The sequence below is a fragment of the Rhinolophus hipposideros genome, assembly GCF_964194185.1.
Source record: "Rhinolophus hipposideros genome assembly, chromosome: 13".
Taxonomy (NCBI): domain Eukaryota; kingdom Metazoa; phylum Chordata; class Mammalia; order Chiroptera; family Rhinolophidae; genus Rhinolophus; species Rhinolophus hipposideros.
This window is the reverse complement of record NC_138059.1, coordinates 12,096,141-12,114,276: the sequence shown is the minus strand read 5'-3', so window position 1 is coordinate 12,114,276 and position 18,136 is coordinate 12,096,141. Positions and strand designations below refer to the sequence as shown.

The window sequence follows — 18,136 nt, the reverse complement described above, 5'->3', positions numbered from 1 at the left end:
AGCTACCCAAGTTCAGCCCTCAGATGAAAGTCAAAGCCATATTCTAATGCCAGAGCCGTGGCACTGATTGTAGAGCTCCTCACTGTTAAATAAATAGCCTACTTTTTTTCCTCCACAAAAAGGGACACACAAAACAGCAGAGGAGAGATTTGGTCTCAGGGGACCTGATGCAAACCCTAGTTTTATCACATGAGTTAGCAAACCTCATCAAGCCTTGGTTATCTCAGCTGTAAAAGGAAAATAAAAATGTTGTCTTCTTTGCTGGGTTGTCAAAATCTCTACATGAAATAATGCACATGTGAAGTACCACACAAGTTACACGGCACTGTGCTGAGCTTGTTATTAAATAGTGGATAACAAACAGGCAGCTGGGATCCTTTTGCTTGGGTCCTAACTTGTTCTCTGTTGATTTTTATCCTCTCTTCCAAATATCCTGGAGCCCAGCAATTGGTTAGCAACTCTTTTATTTTTTTAATTTTTATTATTTTCAGGTGTACAGAGCAACATTATAGTGAGACATTTAAACCCCTCATAAAGTGATAACCCACCCCCAAGCTACTATCCCTCTGACATCTTATATAGCTGTTACAATACCATTGACTATCTTCCCTATGCTGTACTCCACATCCCGTGACTATATGTGCTTATATATTTAGTTATAGTTGACATTCAATATTATTCTACTTCAGCTTCAGGTGTACAGCACATTGGTCAGACATCTACACAGTCTATGACGTCATCCCCTGATAAGTCCAGTGCCCATCTGGCATCCTACATGACCTTTACAACATTGTTGATTATATCCCCATACTGTATTAACTACCAATTTGTATTTCTTAATGCCTTTACCTTTTCCACCCTGTCCCCAATCCTATTCCATCTATCACCCTGATAGATCTAGTACCTATCTGGCATCATACATAGTTTATTACAATATTGTTCACTATATTCCTTATGCTATACCCTACATCTCCATGACTACTGTGTAACAACCAATTTGTACTTCTTAATCCCTTCCCCTTTCACCCATCCTTAACCACCCTCCCATCTCAAAGAAGTCCCTCTAAGATTCCTTGTAGTAATGGTTTGGTGGTGATGAACTCCTTTAGCTTTTTCTTCTCTGGGAAGCTCCTTATCTGTCCTTCAATTCTACATGACAGCTTTGCTGGGTAGAATAATCTTGGTTGTATGTCACTGCTTTTCATCAGTTGGAATATTTCCTGCCACTCCCTTCTTGCCTTCAAAGTTTCTGTTGAGAAATCAGCTCCTTGTAGGTAACTAACTGCTTTTCTCTTGCTGCTTTTAAGATTCTGTCTTTGTTTTTAACTTTTGGCATTATAATTTTGATGTGTTTTGGTGTTGGTCTCTTTGCTCTCCTTCAAGTACAGAGGAGTTAGATAAGGCCCCCAGCATATGAATATACTGTTCAGTGACATTTAGGTTACCTGAAACACTTCTGGAAATAAGCCCTTTTTGCATATTGGGAGCCTCTCTGCTATGAGTTGTGGGCTGGTTTCTTGGGTTTCTTCTAGCCATCAAGTCTTGCAGGGGTTCCTTGGACTCTAACTTTGCCTTCCTAGAAGGTAGAGCCAGAAGTTGCTTTAAAGAACATCTGGTCATTTGACTGAGGAAGAAACTGAGGTCCAAGAAGACAGTGCCTTTAGGTGGCAATGATGAAGACAATCATAGAATCATCTCATGTTAGAGTTGGGAAGGGCTTCATAAAACTCCTAGTCCAATTATCTGGCAATTGGATGGGCACATTGGAAGGAAGCCTGCAATAATGGAAAGAGCATGAGCTTTAGAATCATGCAGACCTCAGTTCAAATTGCAATTGGTCGGTGTATTGCCTGTGCGACCTTGGGAAAGTTATTTGACTTCTATGGCTTCATTTCTCCATCAGTAAAAAGGAGACCTGCTTTGCTTGTTGTTGTAATAGATGATTGATAGATAGATGATAGATAGATAGAACCTGAGAAAAGTGGGTATTCAATAAAGCATTGCAATTATAGTTAGAGTTAGGCTATCATTACCCTACAGTTGATAGATATATAGAGGAGTGACTAGAATGGAGAGAAACCATATATTCATTCTTTCCTGGTTTTCAGATATTTCCTGAGTGCCTATATATGCAAGTTTATTCCCTATAGAACCAAGATTTCCATATATATATATATATATATATATATATATATATATATGCTGATATCTATATGTATATAAATATAAAATACATACATATATAATTTGTGTATTTGTATGTGTGTGTATATATATATATATATATATATAATTTGTGTGTTTTTAAGGAATATTTTTGGATCATAGGATATTTAATACATTCTGAGTTGGGCTAAGATTCTAGTCTAAAAAATGGATGAAACCACCTAGGTTTGAACTCAAGACTTCATTTATAATAAAATCCCCGCTGCTCTTCTTTACTAATTCAAACAGCCATGCCAATGCCTCTCTTCTCCAGCTTCAACTGCACCCAAATACTCTACTTCTCTCTAATTTCTCCCATGATTACATTTTTGTGACTGCCAGCACCCAAACCTGCTTGTTAAGAACTCTTCGCCTTTTCAGGGTGACTAGGTAAGTTAATAGAAGACCATTGGCTCATCAGAACCTTAGATCTTTTTACCGGGGTAGGGAATCAACCAGGTCACAGCAGTCAGGTAATGCCCTATCCACATGCGATTCAGAAAGAAAGCTTTACTAGCAATGGTAGGTGCTAAAACATTTCAGTGATGCTCCAGACTCCTACCAGTTCTATGTTCCTCCTTTTATCTAGAATTTCAATCCACAAAACCAAAGGAGGCAGGAGAGAGTCTCCTTCACCAAGAATAAAAGCTCCAAGAGATCAAGGACCCTAACCTTCTTAATCATTAAGTCCCCAGTTCCTGTAACAGTGCCTGGCATACAGAGGGTCCCCGAAAAAGCAGTAAATGAATGAATGAACACGAAAGAATGACTATTACCTTTTGCAGAGATCTCATTTTTTTTTATTGGGGAATATTGGGGACCAGTGTGTTTCTCCAGAGCCCATCAGCTCCAAGTCATTGCCCTTCAATCTAGTTGTAGAGGGCGCAGCTCAGCTCCAAGACCAGTAGCCATTTTCAATCTTTAGTTGCAGGGGGCACAGCCCACCATCCCATGGTGGGAATTGAACTGGCAACCTTGTTGAGAGCTCACGCTCTAACCAACTGAGCCATCCGGCCACCCGAGGTCTCATTTTTTTGATAACCCAAGACTTAGCTCCCAGAGACTATAGCTTTGGCACAATGCTCTGAGGAAGCACGACTCACAATGTCCAAACCAGGCCGTTTCTTACTGAGGAAGGACAGGAGAGAGGAAGTGTTCGAATAAAAGGATAATTATAAAACAATTAGTAGGGACAACAGAAACAGTGAAGGATGACAGAAAAGTCATTCAGCAAACCTAGGTCCACACCTTCCTATCTCCTCTTAAGAATCATAACAGAGGAGAAAGTCTGTGGCACGCAGCTGATTTAAAAGTGTTCTGCCACTCAAGTAAGTAGTCCCCTTTCTAATTACTATGTTTCTATAACTAATTTTATTTCTTCAGGTATTAAATGATTATAAGCCAAATAGTACATGTGTGTCTGTGTATATGTGGGACTCTCTCTTTTCACAAAACTCGAAGTAACATCATTTCAGGGCTTTTACTGTTCACCATAAAAATGGCTTCTCCCAGGACCCAAAAGATAACACTCTCTCAAAATAAAGCAGCAGGACAGTCAGAATACTTTCTGGCACTCTCCCACATGATAACACTTTTTCTGGAAGGTTGGTGATGCCCCAGCAGATCTTTGTGACGACAAACGGAAACTTTTGTCTTTGTGCAGGGCAAGGTTGAAGCTGAGTTCCATCTAGTTACCGCAGAAGAAGCTGAGAGAAATCCTGTGGGAAAAGCCAGAAAGGAGCCCGAGCCTCTGGCCAAGCCCAAGTGAGTGGAATTGAGAGTGGGAGCCCCAGAAATGCGAAAGGAAATGCAAAAGGCCTTCGCAGTCCCCACATCAGAGGATGGGGCCATTTCTCTTGACGATCCCCTCTGGCAGAACTGAGAAACGAGGAGGCCGTCAATAGGTGCCATCCAATCCATGTAGCTGTTTGTTTCTTTCATTGAAAAATAGTCTAAAAATAATCCAGAGCATTTGGCAAATGTAGAAGGTGCTTTTCTGTAATACTACCACATAAGCATTTCCTAATTTTGTGCATTTTTTAACTTACTTTTTTCATGTGAATATGAATTTCACATGAATTTTTTTTCTACTTGTTCTCCAGTCATGCATACAAATCTGCCTTCATGTTTCATTTATCCTGTGCTGCAAAGTTTTGCTTTGTTTCCATAGTTGATATAATTAGGATTTTATTTTAATGGCTGTGAAATATGCCATAGACTTGGTGCCCCTAATTGAATTGGTTGCCACTCCATAATTAAATATTTAATTTATGTCTACCTTTTTTTCCATTATCATAATATGATAAAAATGCTTCCCCTTTATAAATTATTACTTTAAATTCCCAGAAGTAGAATTACTAGAAGAAAGGGTTACCCTATTCAATTTAATCCATGGTTACATGTCAATTAAAAAGTAAGTATATATAGATATGAAATATGTATACAAAATACTCTCAAATTGTATTTATGCTATCCCTCCCCAGACCCCAAGTGTCTCAAGATGAACGAACGTACCTTTCATTTATCATAGTGTTAGGAACATAGTGAATGCTTATTTATTGATTATTTCAAAATTATTTATTGAACTCCTACAATGTGTACCTACTGAAAAAACACTTTGAAGAACACCGAAGAAATATTACATAAGCCCTGCCTTGTAGATGATCTCAATCTACTTAGGAAGAACACACAGACTCATAAAATAGTTCAGAGTGTAGAAGACAAATATGCTAGGTTTTAAAAAGGGGCTCGGTCAAGTGATAGGTGAGATAGGAATTCAGAATGATAGGGATGATCCATGGATGGGGGTGGTTAGGGTGGGCTTCATGGAAGAGGTGGGGCTTGAGCTGGTCAGGGTTGGACAGAAGGAAGGCACTCAGACGTCTGTCTGGGTTCTAACTAGATTCTTGCCCTCCTCCAGACCAACCTGTAAATGATGAGGAATCATTATTGCCCCTGCTTTAAGGCAACATGGCCTTCTTTTCCCATCCTCAGTCCTCTCCTTGTGGGCCTCCAGAAAGTGGGAGTCAGAAATATGTCCTGGGGTCTACAGAATCCTGCATGTGGACAACACGGGCCCCTTCCCTGATTTTCTCTTGCTTCTCTCTTAGCCGCCCAGATACCTCCTTCTCCTGGTTTGTGAGCCCCTTCAAGTGCCTATACCACCTTATCTGGAAGAATTACAAGAAGTACATCATCATCGCTTTCATTCTGATTATCCTCATCGTCTTCCTGGTTCTCTTCATCTACACCTTGCCGGGAGCCATCAGCCGAAAGATTGTCGTGGGCTCATAGAGGATGATGGAGGACCCAGACCCATCCTTTCTACTAATCCTCTCTTCCTCATCTGTACTCTGTGTGCTCTGTGCATACACTGCATAAACTGTGCTGGGTGCTAAGGGAATGAATCCAAAGGGCCCAAGAACCAGCCCTTCTGTCTAGACCAGGGGTGTCCAAACTGTGGCCCACGGGCCAATTGCGGCCCACAGTCCATTGTTAATTGATCCGCAGCAAATTCAAAAAATATATTTAGTTTACTTAAATAAACCAGGTGAGGCAATACATACTTCACCTCGAGTGAGTGGCCCGGCTGTTTGTGTATTTTACTGCATATGGCCCTTGGTGAAAAACGTTGAAAAAAGTTTGGACACCCCTGGTCTAGACAGATCGGCTCTTCTTGAAGAAGATGGAAAGGAGCAATCTCTCCCTATGCAAACCCCCGTCACCACTTTTCACACTTGTAAGCTTTAAGTCCTGTTTTCGACTATGGGCAGCATGAAATAATGACTCCTTCGCCTCAGAGTAATCAAGGTGACCTCAGATCGACTTAAGTGAATGTTTTCGCTACGTAATTGGTTTTATTCTGAGAGGTTTAATCCTGGGCCTGAGATTTAATTGGAAGTACTTCCTTTTAAATAAAAATTTTACATCAAATAAGCCGAACTCATTTTAGCAATTACTAGGCATTTAACCTATCCCATCTATCTTAACCTTGTTTAATGCTTACAGTTTATAAAACACATTCACTTATTCAGGCTGCAAAACTGGCTTGGAGAAAATTTCATATAAATCACCTGAAATACTTCATTGTTGAAATTCTCATCTAGAGATGAGATGTTCCTGGTTTTCCATTAAAGTTAACACTTGTGGAACTAGTGATCAGTAGCAATAGTGAGTTCTGGAGAAATCTATATGGATTTATACTCTATGGAAATTTCCAAGGGGTAATTTTATAAACATAAATTATAATTTTGTGTCTGTGTGTAGCAAACAGGGTCGGAGCTCCATGTGCCAGTAGGAATTCTCTTCAGCCAGATATATAAACCCCACTAAATATGTTATGCCTATAGCCCATGATACAAATGGCCATCCTTGGCACTATTCAACATGTATTCTTACCACCATATGTGGTAGATTCTATCATGATTCTGAAGCACAAATTAATTTCAAAAGCAGTCTTAGAAACAATATCCTATGTACTTGTCAGATAGGGCCAGTTTTTCTTGAAAGTAAACCTTTGATCTTCAAAGTAACATAGTCTGGATATGCCATTCCATCCAAAGCAGTGAGGGGTTGGTGTTATCAGTTAAAATAAGGAAAAAAAGGAATTGGAAAGTTTGTCCTCAGACATGAATAAATATGGCAACCATGCCTTTTTCCTATCAGGAGTGGCCATTTGGTGGTATTGAAGAGGCTAGATTGGGGTTCCTTTTTTGACACCAGAAGGGCCATGGCTTCTGTTTTCTTTTGATAGCCTGGCAATGTAACTCTCTTAAGATGAAGGATATTTGCTTCCACAGGGGAAGTCCTTGTAGAATGTTCCCGATTCATCAAAGAAAGATTAAAGCATGTTTTGTGTGATTTTAGACTTAGTGTTGTTTACTGGATTGTTGCTCACACCATAGTAACCATAATGCCCCATTTTCCTGAAGTGCTAAAAAATAGAGCATTTCTGATATTGGCAACGTTCCCTAGTGGGATTAGTTCTATACACTGGTTCATTCTTACTGTGGAATAACACAGCCACAAATAACGATGTAGTCAAAAATACTGTATAAAATATATACATTGAGCACATTGTAAATTTAAAAAAGAATAGCTTAGAAAACTGTATGTATAGCATGATGTAAAAAGAAAATTTAAATACATGCGTAAGTAAACTGTCTGGAATATGCTAACACATCAACAGTGATTATCTTTAAGTAACAGTATCTTTTCCTTCTCGTTTTCTGTTTCTCCTAAAACTTCTAAAATAAAAATGTATTATTTTTAATGTAAAAAGTTTAGTAGATAAATAGCAATTTAAATGTGTTCATTTAAAAATATCTATTGGGTGTCTCCTAAGTGCTGGGAAGTGGGGATGCAGCAGATATCAGACAAATGTAGCCCCTGTCGCCACGGATTTTGCATTCTAGTATTTCCTCAAGATCTTGTTTTATCTCCAAATTATGGGACATTCAAGAAGAGCACCTGGTAAGGCATGTGTTACATGCATGAGGTTTAAGAAAAAGCACAACATACATCTGCGGTGTTGTTGAAAAGGAAAAGAACAGCATTATTTTTGGATAGATTAAGAAGGAACGTGTCAAACTTTCTGCTGGATTCTGGACAGTAAAATGACAAGTCAACTGTTGATAAACAAGACCCCTTGTTCAAATCCACAAAATAATCAAGCTGAAAATGGAAAATCCTTTAAAGTTCGATAGAGCTTATCAACTTTGCTTTGATGTTCAAATACTGAAAAGCCTTAAGCAAAAGTATTTAAAAACACTTCCAGATCAGATGGAGTCATAAGAAATACGTGAAGAGAAGTGGTAAGCAAGGATAATTTGGGGATCACCTGTGTCTGGTGTTCTATATATAGGTTATTGCTTATGGCCCATCTTGCGTGTAAAAAAACAAAAATACAATAATGTTCTAGGCCTCATTTGCAGGCCTGGCCCTGAGGATAGTACAGTTTAAAAATAAAAAAGCAATTAAAAACCAATTTCCCAAGAAGTTGTCATGAGTCCCCATTTGTGTTCTTAAATAAGATTAATTTAAATGTATTCATTTGGCAAATTAGAATTTTTCTTACAGCTAAATCTGTTTCAGAGTGGTTTTGTTTATGTGTTTTACATTTGAATCCTTTCCCCCAAACCAAGCACAATAAAATGAGTACCCGCAACAGTGCCACCACCAAACAACCCACAGGATAAGCTATCGAATGCTGTATCTCCATCAGATGAAACATTTGGTACCTTTCTTGCTTTCTCCCTTAGAAGACACATAAATGGCAATTGCAAGATTGACTTCATAGCTGGGGCCGGTGGCATTTATTTATTCAACAGATAATTCCTGAGCTCCATCCTCATTCTAGGTGCTGTGATCAACACTGGGGACACCAAAGTATACAGTCAGATGAAGTAAGTCTCTGCTCTAATGGGGCATGGAGTTTGACAGAGAGAAGATGTGAATCAAATCATCACACAGAGAGATAATTATAGACCGAAGGATTGAACAAGGGCAAAGTAGTGGAAGCAGGAAGACTATCATGGAGGGCTCACCCTAGTCTGGCAGTCAGGAAGGCTTCCTGGGGAGGTAATGGCTGAAAGGAAATGAACGATAAGAAAGAAAGATGGAGAGAAAGAAGAGCACTCAAGAAAGACAAGATAGCATGTGCAAAGGCCCTGAGGTGGGAGGGAATAAGGCATGTGGAGACGTCTAAAAGGGCAGGTATCGAGAGAGAGGCAGAGGGTCCTGAGATGGGGGTGGAAAGTCATGGAGAGGTCACCTCAAGGGTTTGAGTCTTTATTTTCAGAGCAATATATAACAAAGGATTTTTAAGCAGTAAAGAAGCATGATTAGATTTTCATTCCACGTGGAGAACAGATTGGAGGTACTAGTCCTCCCCACAGAGAGCATGATTGTTTTCACTTAGTAATGGTGGCAGAGGAGGGAAGTGGAGGGAAAAGAGATGTATATCTCTTTAAGGCTGAAGGGTGGTCTCATGGGCAATTTGGGGTCTAGTATTGACTCTGTTTCATAGAAGCTGTGTGACCCAAGGCAGCTAACGTCACATCTCCGAACTATACTTTCCTTGTCTGTCATATACATGATGATGAAAAGTCCATAGCATATTCTGGGGCAAAGCTAACATGATGGGTCCGTAGCATAAAGAGTGTGAAGGGATGGATTGAGCCCAGAGCCAAGTTGTGAAGGGCTTTGAATGCCATGCTAAGAAGGTTGGCCTTGATGCAGCAGAAAGTGGGGACACCTGGGAGGGTTTAAGTGGAGAAGGTATGTACTGGAGAAGTTGCTCTGCCTACAGTGGATGATGGTGGATGATGGATTGACGGGGATGAGATCCTTAAGCAGGGGGCAGTCTTAGGAAGCAATGGCCAAACCCTAGTGGGAGACGAGAACCTGGGTTAGAGGGATGGAGAGAAAGAGCCAGATTCCTGAACGTTGCTGCGGTTCCCCACCCCCCCCGGCTGCCCCCCATCGCCAGCAACCGAGATGTCTGCCAGAAAAGACAGGGAAGTCTGAATCCTGGCTGCATCATTTCTATCTGGGCAGCTCACTTAGTCTCAGTTTTCTCCACTGCTATGAAGAAATTATTACCTACTTGGCTGGAGTTGTGAAAACTGGAAAAAAGGTATGTAAAGTGTCTAGCATGTGTCTGGCATGAGGCCACTCCTCGAAGGATAGTTGCAGGCATCACAAGTATGATTTCTATGAGTAGAAGGAACAGGATGAGGCGTTTTATTGGGCACGGGAAGTGAGGAAAGCACATCAGACCTGCGTTTGACCTTGGTTCATGGACCAAGAAAGTTTACAACCAGTAATACTCGCAAGTCTATTTGTTTTCTAGAGATGGTGCAACAGGTTACAACAAACTCTGTGGTGGATGAAAACAATGCAAATTTATCGTACAGCTCTGTAGGCCAGAAGTCCACCATGGATCTTACTGAGCTAAAATCAAGGTGTCTACAGAGCTGCCTTCCCTCCAGGAGGCTCCAGGGGAGAATTTGTTTCCTGGCCTCTCCAGCTTCTGGAGATGGCCTGCATTCCTTAATTCATGGCTCCTTCCTGCATCTTCAAAGCGAACCGCATTACATCTCTGTCACGCGGGGTGTCAGGCAGGGTCTCTAGTCCCGCTCCCCACATAAGAACGCAGGACATGGTGAGGCCAAAAAGGAACACACACAGAGCCATAGGTAGGGGAGTCATACCACTATATTCTCACTGGCGGCTGGGTTGGAGACACAGGAAGCAAACATCCACCGGCACCCCAACAAGGGGTCTCCCTGCACCAGTCTCGCTTGCTAGCTCAGCCACCACCTTCTTGCTAGCCCCCATTTTCTGCTAGCGTAGCCATAGCAGTTACATTAGTGGGCAATGGCTCACAGCTGATGGGCATCCAATCACAGTCGATGGCCATTTACTACCTGAGCCAGCACCTTTCCATGTGAGGCCGAGAGCCTGGAAACTGCACTCCTGGCTCTGTCCCCACACTCTCTCTGTGCCTTTCTTCCACAGTCACATCTCACTGTGACGATAGCCCGAAAAGTTCTTGCTTTTGAGGACCCCATGTGATCACATTGGACCCACTCAGATAATCCAGGATGATCTCCTCCCCATCTCAAGGTTTTTAACTGAACGACACCCACAGAACTTTTGCCTTATAAAGCAATGTACTCACAGGCTCTGGGGGTTAGGGCATGGGCTTTTGGGGTCGGGGTAGAGGGAGGCATTATTCTGTTTACCACGCTGAGTATCATCACCTGAGCCTTGCAATTCAGCCCAATTTGGAAGTCATTTCAATAGAGCTTTGGAAGTTGGTGGGATGATTACAGAGTATGAAAGAAGGAGTTTCCACGGACACTTTTCTCTCTGGAGCAAGATGTTTCCATGTTCAGCCTCTTGGGTGACAATTGTCTCAGGGAAAAAGGAAAGACCCATTCCATGCGTCCCTGACTCCTTAAATCCTCTCGATCACAGTGGGTGAATGAGACACGTTTGGAGCTGGTGGTGACAAAGCTCTGCCATATCCTCCCACATCTCTGCCGCAGGAGTTTCCAAATAATCCTCTTAAATTCAGCTTTCCTTTAACTCAGGAAAGAACTCAATATTTCCCTCCAAATCATGAGAGAACATGTGTTTCTGCTTGTGGGGACAGAGTCCCAGAGAGCAGTTTCCAGGCTCTCGGCCTCACGTGGAAAGGTGCTGGCTCAATTATTAGATGGCTGTCAGCGGTAATCAGATGGTCATCTGCTGTGGCTGGGTGGCCATCAGCTGTTACTGGTTAGCCATTAGCCACTAATGTAACTGCTGTGGCTACAACTGCGGGGTTGGTTGGTGGGTTGGTTGGCAGAGAAGTGGACGGCAGGTTGCGGACCATGCAGCTCCTACTTCCTGTGTCTCCAACCCAGCCTCCAGTGAGAATATAGTGGTATGACTCCCCTATCTATGGCTCTGTGGGTGTTCCTTTTTGGCCTCACCATATCCTGCATTCCTATGAGGGGAGCAGGACAAGAGACCCTGCATGACACTGCTTTCTGTCATTTATAAAGGGCAATTTGAGAAAAGAACACTGTTTTTCTCTGAATCATTGTACTAGTGGAAAGACTGACATAATGTCAGTGAAACTTGGGCAGAGACACTTATTAGCTGTGTGACCTTGACTAAGTTACTCAACAACTCTGAATCTCATCTTTCTGATAAATAAAATGAAGATTATATCCATCTTATAGGATCATATGTGGGCATGTGTGGTGGTGGGTGGTGGTCCTCTACTGGAAATAGAGGTAGAGGAACATTCATAAAGTATCTAGTTTACTGTCTTCTACATCATAGTATCCAAATTAATGATCTCTTATGATTTAAGTAACAAACAACTAATGTTTGCTGAGTGCTGTTCTAGATTACAAAGTAATACATATATTTTCTCACCAATTCTTCCAACTGTCCCATTTTGTGGACCAGGAAACAGCTTCAGGGATTTCCAAGATCACTCAGCTCGTTTGTATGAGATCTAAGGTCCAAGCCCAGACCCCTCTTTCCTGCCCCTCTCCTCTGTCCTAAGAGACTGTTGAATGACTAACTTAAGGTGGGTAGGGCTGCCTCCTGTCAGAAAATTCCTTAACGATTTCTGAAGGTTTGTCCATGCCCTTGGGGTTCAACCACAAACCTTGGAACATCTCACATGTGTTTTACATGTGGATGTATGTTTGAGTCTCCTTTTTACTTGAACCACTGCGTTTGATGGTAAGAAATGTAATAGGCATCACCCACTCATACCACCCCAGATGCTTCTGACATTCTTTTTTCATATTGCCACTTCTTGTAGTGAGAATCTCCCCACCCCCAATGCAGACAACAACTTCTGGAGTGCAGACATTTAACCGAGCTCTTTCTAAGTCGGATGTAGAATTTAGATTTGGAAATTAGCTATGTGAACAAGCAGGCAGGGTAGAAGGCACTTGATCATCCCAACACCTGCTAGCTGTGTTCCGGCTATCCATTTTCACCTTTCTTTTTGGTCACAGAGGCCCAGCTATACTGGGGCAGCAATGGGCTGAGAGCTAAGAGTACGTCTTTCAGTCTCTTGCTCTTGGGAGGAGCTGGGGTATGTGAGCATTGCGCAGTGGTAGGGCTTACAGGAAATCGCACTAAAGGGGATTCAGTCAGCTGACAGGCCCTTCATGCCTTTTCCTCTTCCTCCTTCATCCCACCTGAACTGTGGATGTGCTGACTGGAGCTCCATCAGTTACCTTGGATCGTGAGGCAACCCAAAGAATAGAGGGGGCAGGAAGATAGGGTTCAGGCTGCTTGGCTCATATGGACCCTTCATATTAACACTGATTCCACAATTGCCGGGTCAAGAAAAATAGAGCAATGAGACTCCAACATGGACTATTGAATACTTCCACTTGGGAATAACACAGGACTCTTCCACTCACATTTCATGGGCCAAAGAAGTCATGTGGACATGCCCAACTTCAGGAGAGCAGGGAACTGCCATCCCCTCATGTGCTCAAAAGTAGAAGACAACCAGATGTTGGTGAATAATGGTAATGCTTTCTACACGTGGATATGACTATACCCAATTTGCAGATCAAAAAATTAGGTGCCATAGCTAATTACTAGGAAGTTCTGTTTGGTATTTAAACCATCTTCTCTCTTTATTCCCACCACAGTAGTTACTACATTATAATATACTGGATGCAGACTATTTTCTCCCTAAAGAATTATCCTGTTTTCTGCCTGTGCTAGCCTTTGTGATGTTTATGATGATTTAATGAAAGTGCTTGCTAACTGTAAGCCAACTGATTTTTAATAAAACAACAAAATTCAGAGTGTGGTGAATCATTTTTATGGCTTTCCTGAGCTCCTTTCCCAGAACCACTTACGGCTCTAAGAGTCCACCTGAGGCTGTTAGGAAATACTCAAGTGGCCCTTTTCTTCCTGTAGCTTTCGGGAAGCACAGCTGCACTCTTAGCGTTAAGATCTGGGCATGTAGAGGCCTGAGTGATGGCCCCTAAGTAGAAATAAATTTGCATTGATGTCAATTTACAATGTATTGATGTCCATTTTTGAAATGAGCCTTAGAAATGACATTCTGCTCATGTGGGTCCTCCCCACCAGAAGGGGGCTCTCTTGTCTCTGCCACACCCCAGTGTACTTTGTTCATACTTCACCTATCATCCAGAGGCATTTTATCTGGTTCTAGAATCAAAATGTACTTGTCATCATGCTTTATCAAGTTTGAATACTGAGTTTGCTCAGGTCTTAGGGACTGGTGGGTAGAATTGAGATTGCCGTAATAGTAATAACCCCCAAATTGGGACTCTCTTGACCCAATTCCTACCATAGGATCTCAGCCACCTAAAAAATCTTATTCCGTCACACAGCCACAGATGCTTTTACATAAAACCTTAAACCAGGCCTAGGACCATTTACCCACCATCATTTCACCTCCAGCTACAAGGGTAGGTCCAGGTACGTGGACAGAAGCAAGACTGGCCATGTGACGTGTGTTGGCCAGTGAGAGGGATTGAGAAGTCGCTGGCTGGGGCTTTTGAAATGCTCTGGTTTACCTGACAAAAGGAGTGGCACAGCTTTTTCCCTTTATCCTGTCCTGATTCTTTCCTGGAATGTGGATGTCATGCTTAGAGATGCAGCAGCCGTCTCTCCACATGGGACTGAAGCCAAAGCCAATGTTAGTGCATCAAGAAGAGTGAATGAACCTTGGCTCTGCATGGGTCCCTTTAGACTTCCTGTTACATGATAGAAAGAAAAAAGAAAAAGAAAAACAAACAAACCATAACCTGTTAGTCAGTTTTTCTGTGGCTTGCAGTCGGTAGCAATCCTACATGGTACAAAACGGCAAGGCACACGTCGCCAAAATTGAGGAAAAACACACCCAGTTGAGTCAAAATGGTAGAGGAAAGGTAGGGCAAGAGACAGGGACTGACCAGATTTGGGAGCAGAGGCAAGACAGAAATTCACAAAAATATAGACTATGGTAAGCCAAGTTAAAGAACCTTCTCCCTGCTCTCTCCCTCCCCCCCCCTGCTTTCCCTCCCCGATATAACTGTCACTCACATATAAGCAGAGTGCAAGAGTGAAACTAAAATTTCGAAAAACTTTTCAATAATTCAGTGACTTGGTCATTTGGTGAGTTGGCTTTCAGTAAAATTAGCTTTCAGCGAATTGATTTTCACAAAGCCTGTGTTTTCAGCTGGAACCATTGCCATTTCCCAGGGCTATAATACCTCCTACAATGGCTGCACGCTCCTCTATGCCAGAGCTGGGCTGTGACCCAGCTGAGAGGGGACAGTGCTCCTGTCCAGCTCATTATACGCTTCAGGAGGTGCCCTGGCAGGAAGCTGCTTTGTCCCAGAGCCCTACAGGATCTTGGCAGGGCAGCTCATTGACATTCCCACTCTCTCTGGAGGATTCAGTCATCAGCTGCTTGAGTTGGGCACAGATACAAAGCCATGGGGAGGTCTGGGCTTTACTTAAACCTTGCCTTCCCTCTGAGGACCGGTGTTTTGATTCTGGCCATGCTCTTGGTACCTGTCCCTTCTCGTCCAGTTTCCCCAGTGGAAGGAAAGAACTGGCAAACCTAGTACTCTGTTCCTCCATAGCTTCCTTCTTGGTACCTGGGAATGGTTGCCTTGGGAACCAAGTGAATTTCTTGCTCTCTGCTCTGAGGACAGGCAGGCTGAAAAGGCTGCCAGAGCCTGGCTTCTGAATTCTCTGGTGGCAAGAGCTGCTGGTCTTGGTGGTCCAGGACACTTGCTGTTTGGGGAGAAACTAGGAGGTGTGGGGTGGAAAAAAAGACTCATAGAAATTTGGATTGAGTCCCAAACCAAAATCAGGAAGACTATCCAACTGAACCCTGAATCTGAAGAGTTCCCAGACAGGGAAGGAGACAAGAGGCTAGGATATGGCAAGACCAAAAATAGGAAGAAAGGTTCAAGTAGAGGGTGGGAGTCAGAATCCAGGGGAAATTCTTAGGGAGAGTCAGGGGGGCCAAGGCTCGCACAGGAGGGTGGGAACCTCGGGTGGAGGCTGAAGGGGCTGCCAAGACACTGACCCTACCTACATGGGCTGGTTCAATCCATCCTTGCCTGTTGTCTCACATCCTTGAAGAAAGGGACCTCAGGATGGGTCCCTTGTTTTTTTTTAATAGACTTTATTTTTAAGAGCCGTTTTGGGTCACAGTAAAATTGAGTGGAAAATATAGAGAGTTCCCATAAATCCCCTGACCACCCCCTCCCCGACCCTGTGCACAGCCTCCCCCACTGTCAACATCCCCACCACATTTGTCACAACCAATCAATCTACATGGACGCATCATTATCACTCAAAGTCCATCGTTTACATTAGGGTTGATTCTTGGTGTTGTACCTTCTATGCAGTTTGACAAATATATAATGACATAGATCCCTCATTATAGTATCATATAGAGAAGTTTCACTGCCCGGAAAATCCTCTGTGCTCTGCATTCACCCCTCCTTTCCCATTAGCCCCTGGCAGTCACCGTTTTTTGTTTGTTTGTTTGTTTGTTTGTTTTGATTTTTCACTGTCTCCATAGTTTTACCCTTGCAGAATGTTATATAGCTGGAATTATACAGTATGTAGCCTTTCAGATTGACTTCTTTCACTTCGTAATGTGCATGTAAGTTTCCTCTATGTATTTTCATGGCTTGATAGCTCATTTTTCTTTAGCGCTGAATAATATCCCATTGCCTGTATGTACCGGAGTGTATTTATCCATCACCTACTGATGAACATCTCGGTGGCTTCCAAGCTTTGGCAATTACTAATAAAGTTACTATAACCATCTGTCTGCAGGTTTTCTGTGGACGTAAGTTTTCAACGCCTTTGAGTAAATACCAAGGAACACAATTGCTGGACAGGATGGTACGAGTATGTCTAGTTACGTAAGCAACTGCCAAGGATGAGTCCATTTGGATGGGAAGAGTTTTTAGGACATGAGAGAGCTTCTTCAAAGATGGTGGTTGGTGTCTAGATAAAGAGTGGGGTGAAAGGAGGATGGTAGAGTCAAAGACTCAAAGGAAAAGCAAGTAGAAGGTGAAGATAGTGAAGACTGACACAGTTGCTAAGGCTGATGCTGGTTAGAGACCTCATCTTTGTTTGACCTTGATTCAGCCTTCACTGAGCCAGAGCTGTGAACTCGTCACACCCCTGCCCTTAGGAAATTCACCAACTGCCAATTCACTGATTTTCCAAGTAAGTTTCCCTTACAAAGAAAAATCTTTCTCATATTTCCCATTTCCCAATGTACGAAGCACCCAATTTATGCTCAGGAATACCAGCTGTAGGTTATACAATGAGTCAAATTATGCTAACACCCATCTTAGCATCCACCCCAAAAACCTTCGTCTTTTCATTCCTTTCGAGGGGTCTGGCATCAAGGCACTAGGTGGCCTGTTGGAGACTGGGACTACAAATCACTCATTCCCCTTCCCTCCCGGCTGTAAGCTGTTGACAAAAAGCACAAAGATCCCCATGGGGACCAGAGAATTAGTTTTACGAATAGTATCGAGGTCCCCATAATTTGCTTAAGGGCATGGTTTTCCAGTAAACTGTCCCCTTCCAGTGCCCTGCATGGAAGGTAGATGGGCTTTACCAGGGCGAACTCATTAACCAATGCACCGCTTTGCTTTCTGCTTCAGGTGTTGCTAAGGAAGCCGGAGGCTCACGGGTCCAGGAAGCCAGAGCGCTGACGTGAATGAGCAGTGACTTGGGGACACTCACCTTGCCCGCCTGCCTGCTGAGCGCATGTCTCAGCTGCTTCTCCTTTCTGCGAATGAGGTGGGATGGGGAGACAGAGAACAACCCACCAGCCTGGTTTACCTGGGACTGAAGTGTTTCTTTGATGTGAGGCTTTCAGTGCTGAACACGGCAAGTCCCCAGCCAATGAGGACAAGACGGTCACCTTATACCTTTCTCAAGCCTTAGCAAGTGCGCCCTCTCTAAAGAAGGGCTCAGTAATGTAGAGACAATAGTGTGGCACCCCTAGGCTGATGAGAACTAGTAGTTCGTGGGTTGGGTGTAAATGTGGGTGTAAAATTTGGGATGTAAATACAATACCACCTTAATAGTACGGCTCTTTGTGCAAGAAGAGTACTGGTGATTCTTCTGTTCTGTATGCTTTTCTTTTTTTCTACAATAAACATCGGTAGCAAGGTAATCAGGGGAAAACACTAAATTATATATAAAAATTGAAGAGCTGTAATTTATTCAAACCCATTTTTAAAATGCGAGGAAAATGAGAACTATGTTCCAACTTTATCCTGGTGACCTTTAGATTATCCAGTGGTAACACTGCAATTTTTAAGACGTATCTGTTCCACTACTCTCCCCTTCTCAATCATAATCAACTGTAAGTTCTCAGTTGGGTTCTCTCAAAACA

General features: G+C 42.7%; 1 protein-coding gene across 1 annotated transcript in view; it reads left to right on the top strand.

Annotated features, from left to right (window-relative positions):
* Window positions 1–5,612, top strand: part of FER1L6 (fer-1 like family member 6) — a gene marked incomplete at its 5' end in the record, with an annotated part of 103,320 nt that extends 97,708 nt beyond the window's left edge. Inside the window, 2 exons of the mRNA XM_081070895.1 lie at window positions 3,869–3,969; window positions 5,316–5,612. Of these exons, the coding sequence (XP_080927021.1) occupies window positions 3,869–3,969; window positions 5,316–5,499 (285 nt within the window). The 3' untranslated portion in view covers window positions 5,500–5,612. The remainder of the gene's footprint in view (window positions 1–3,868; window positions 3,970–5,315) is intronic.
* Between the last annotated feature and the right edge of the window lie 12,524 nt (window positions 5,613–18,136).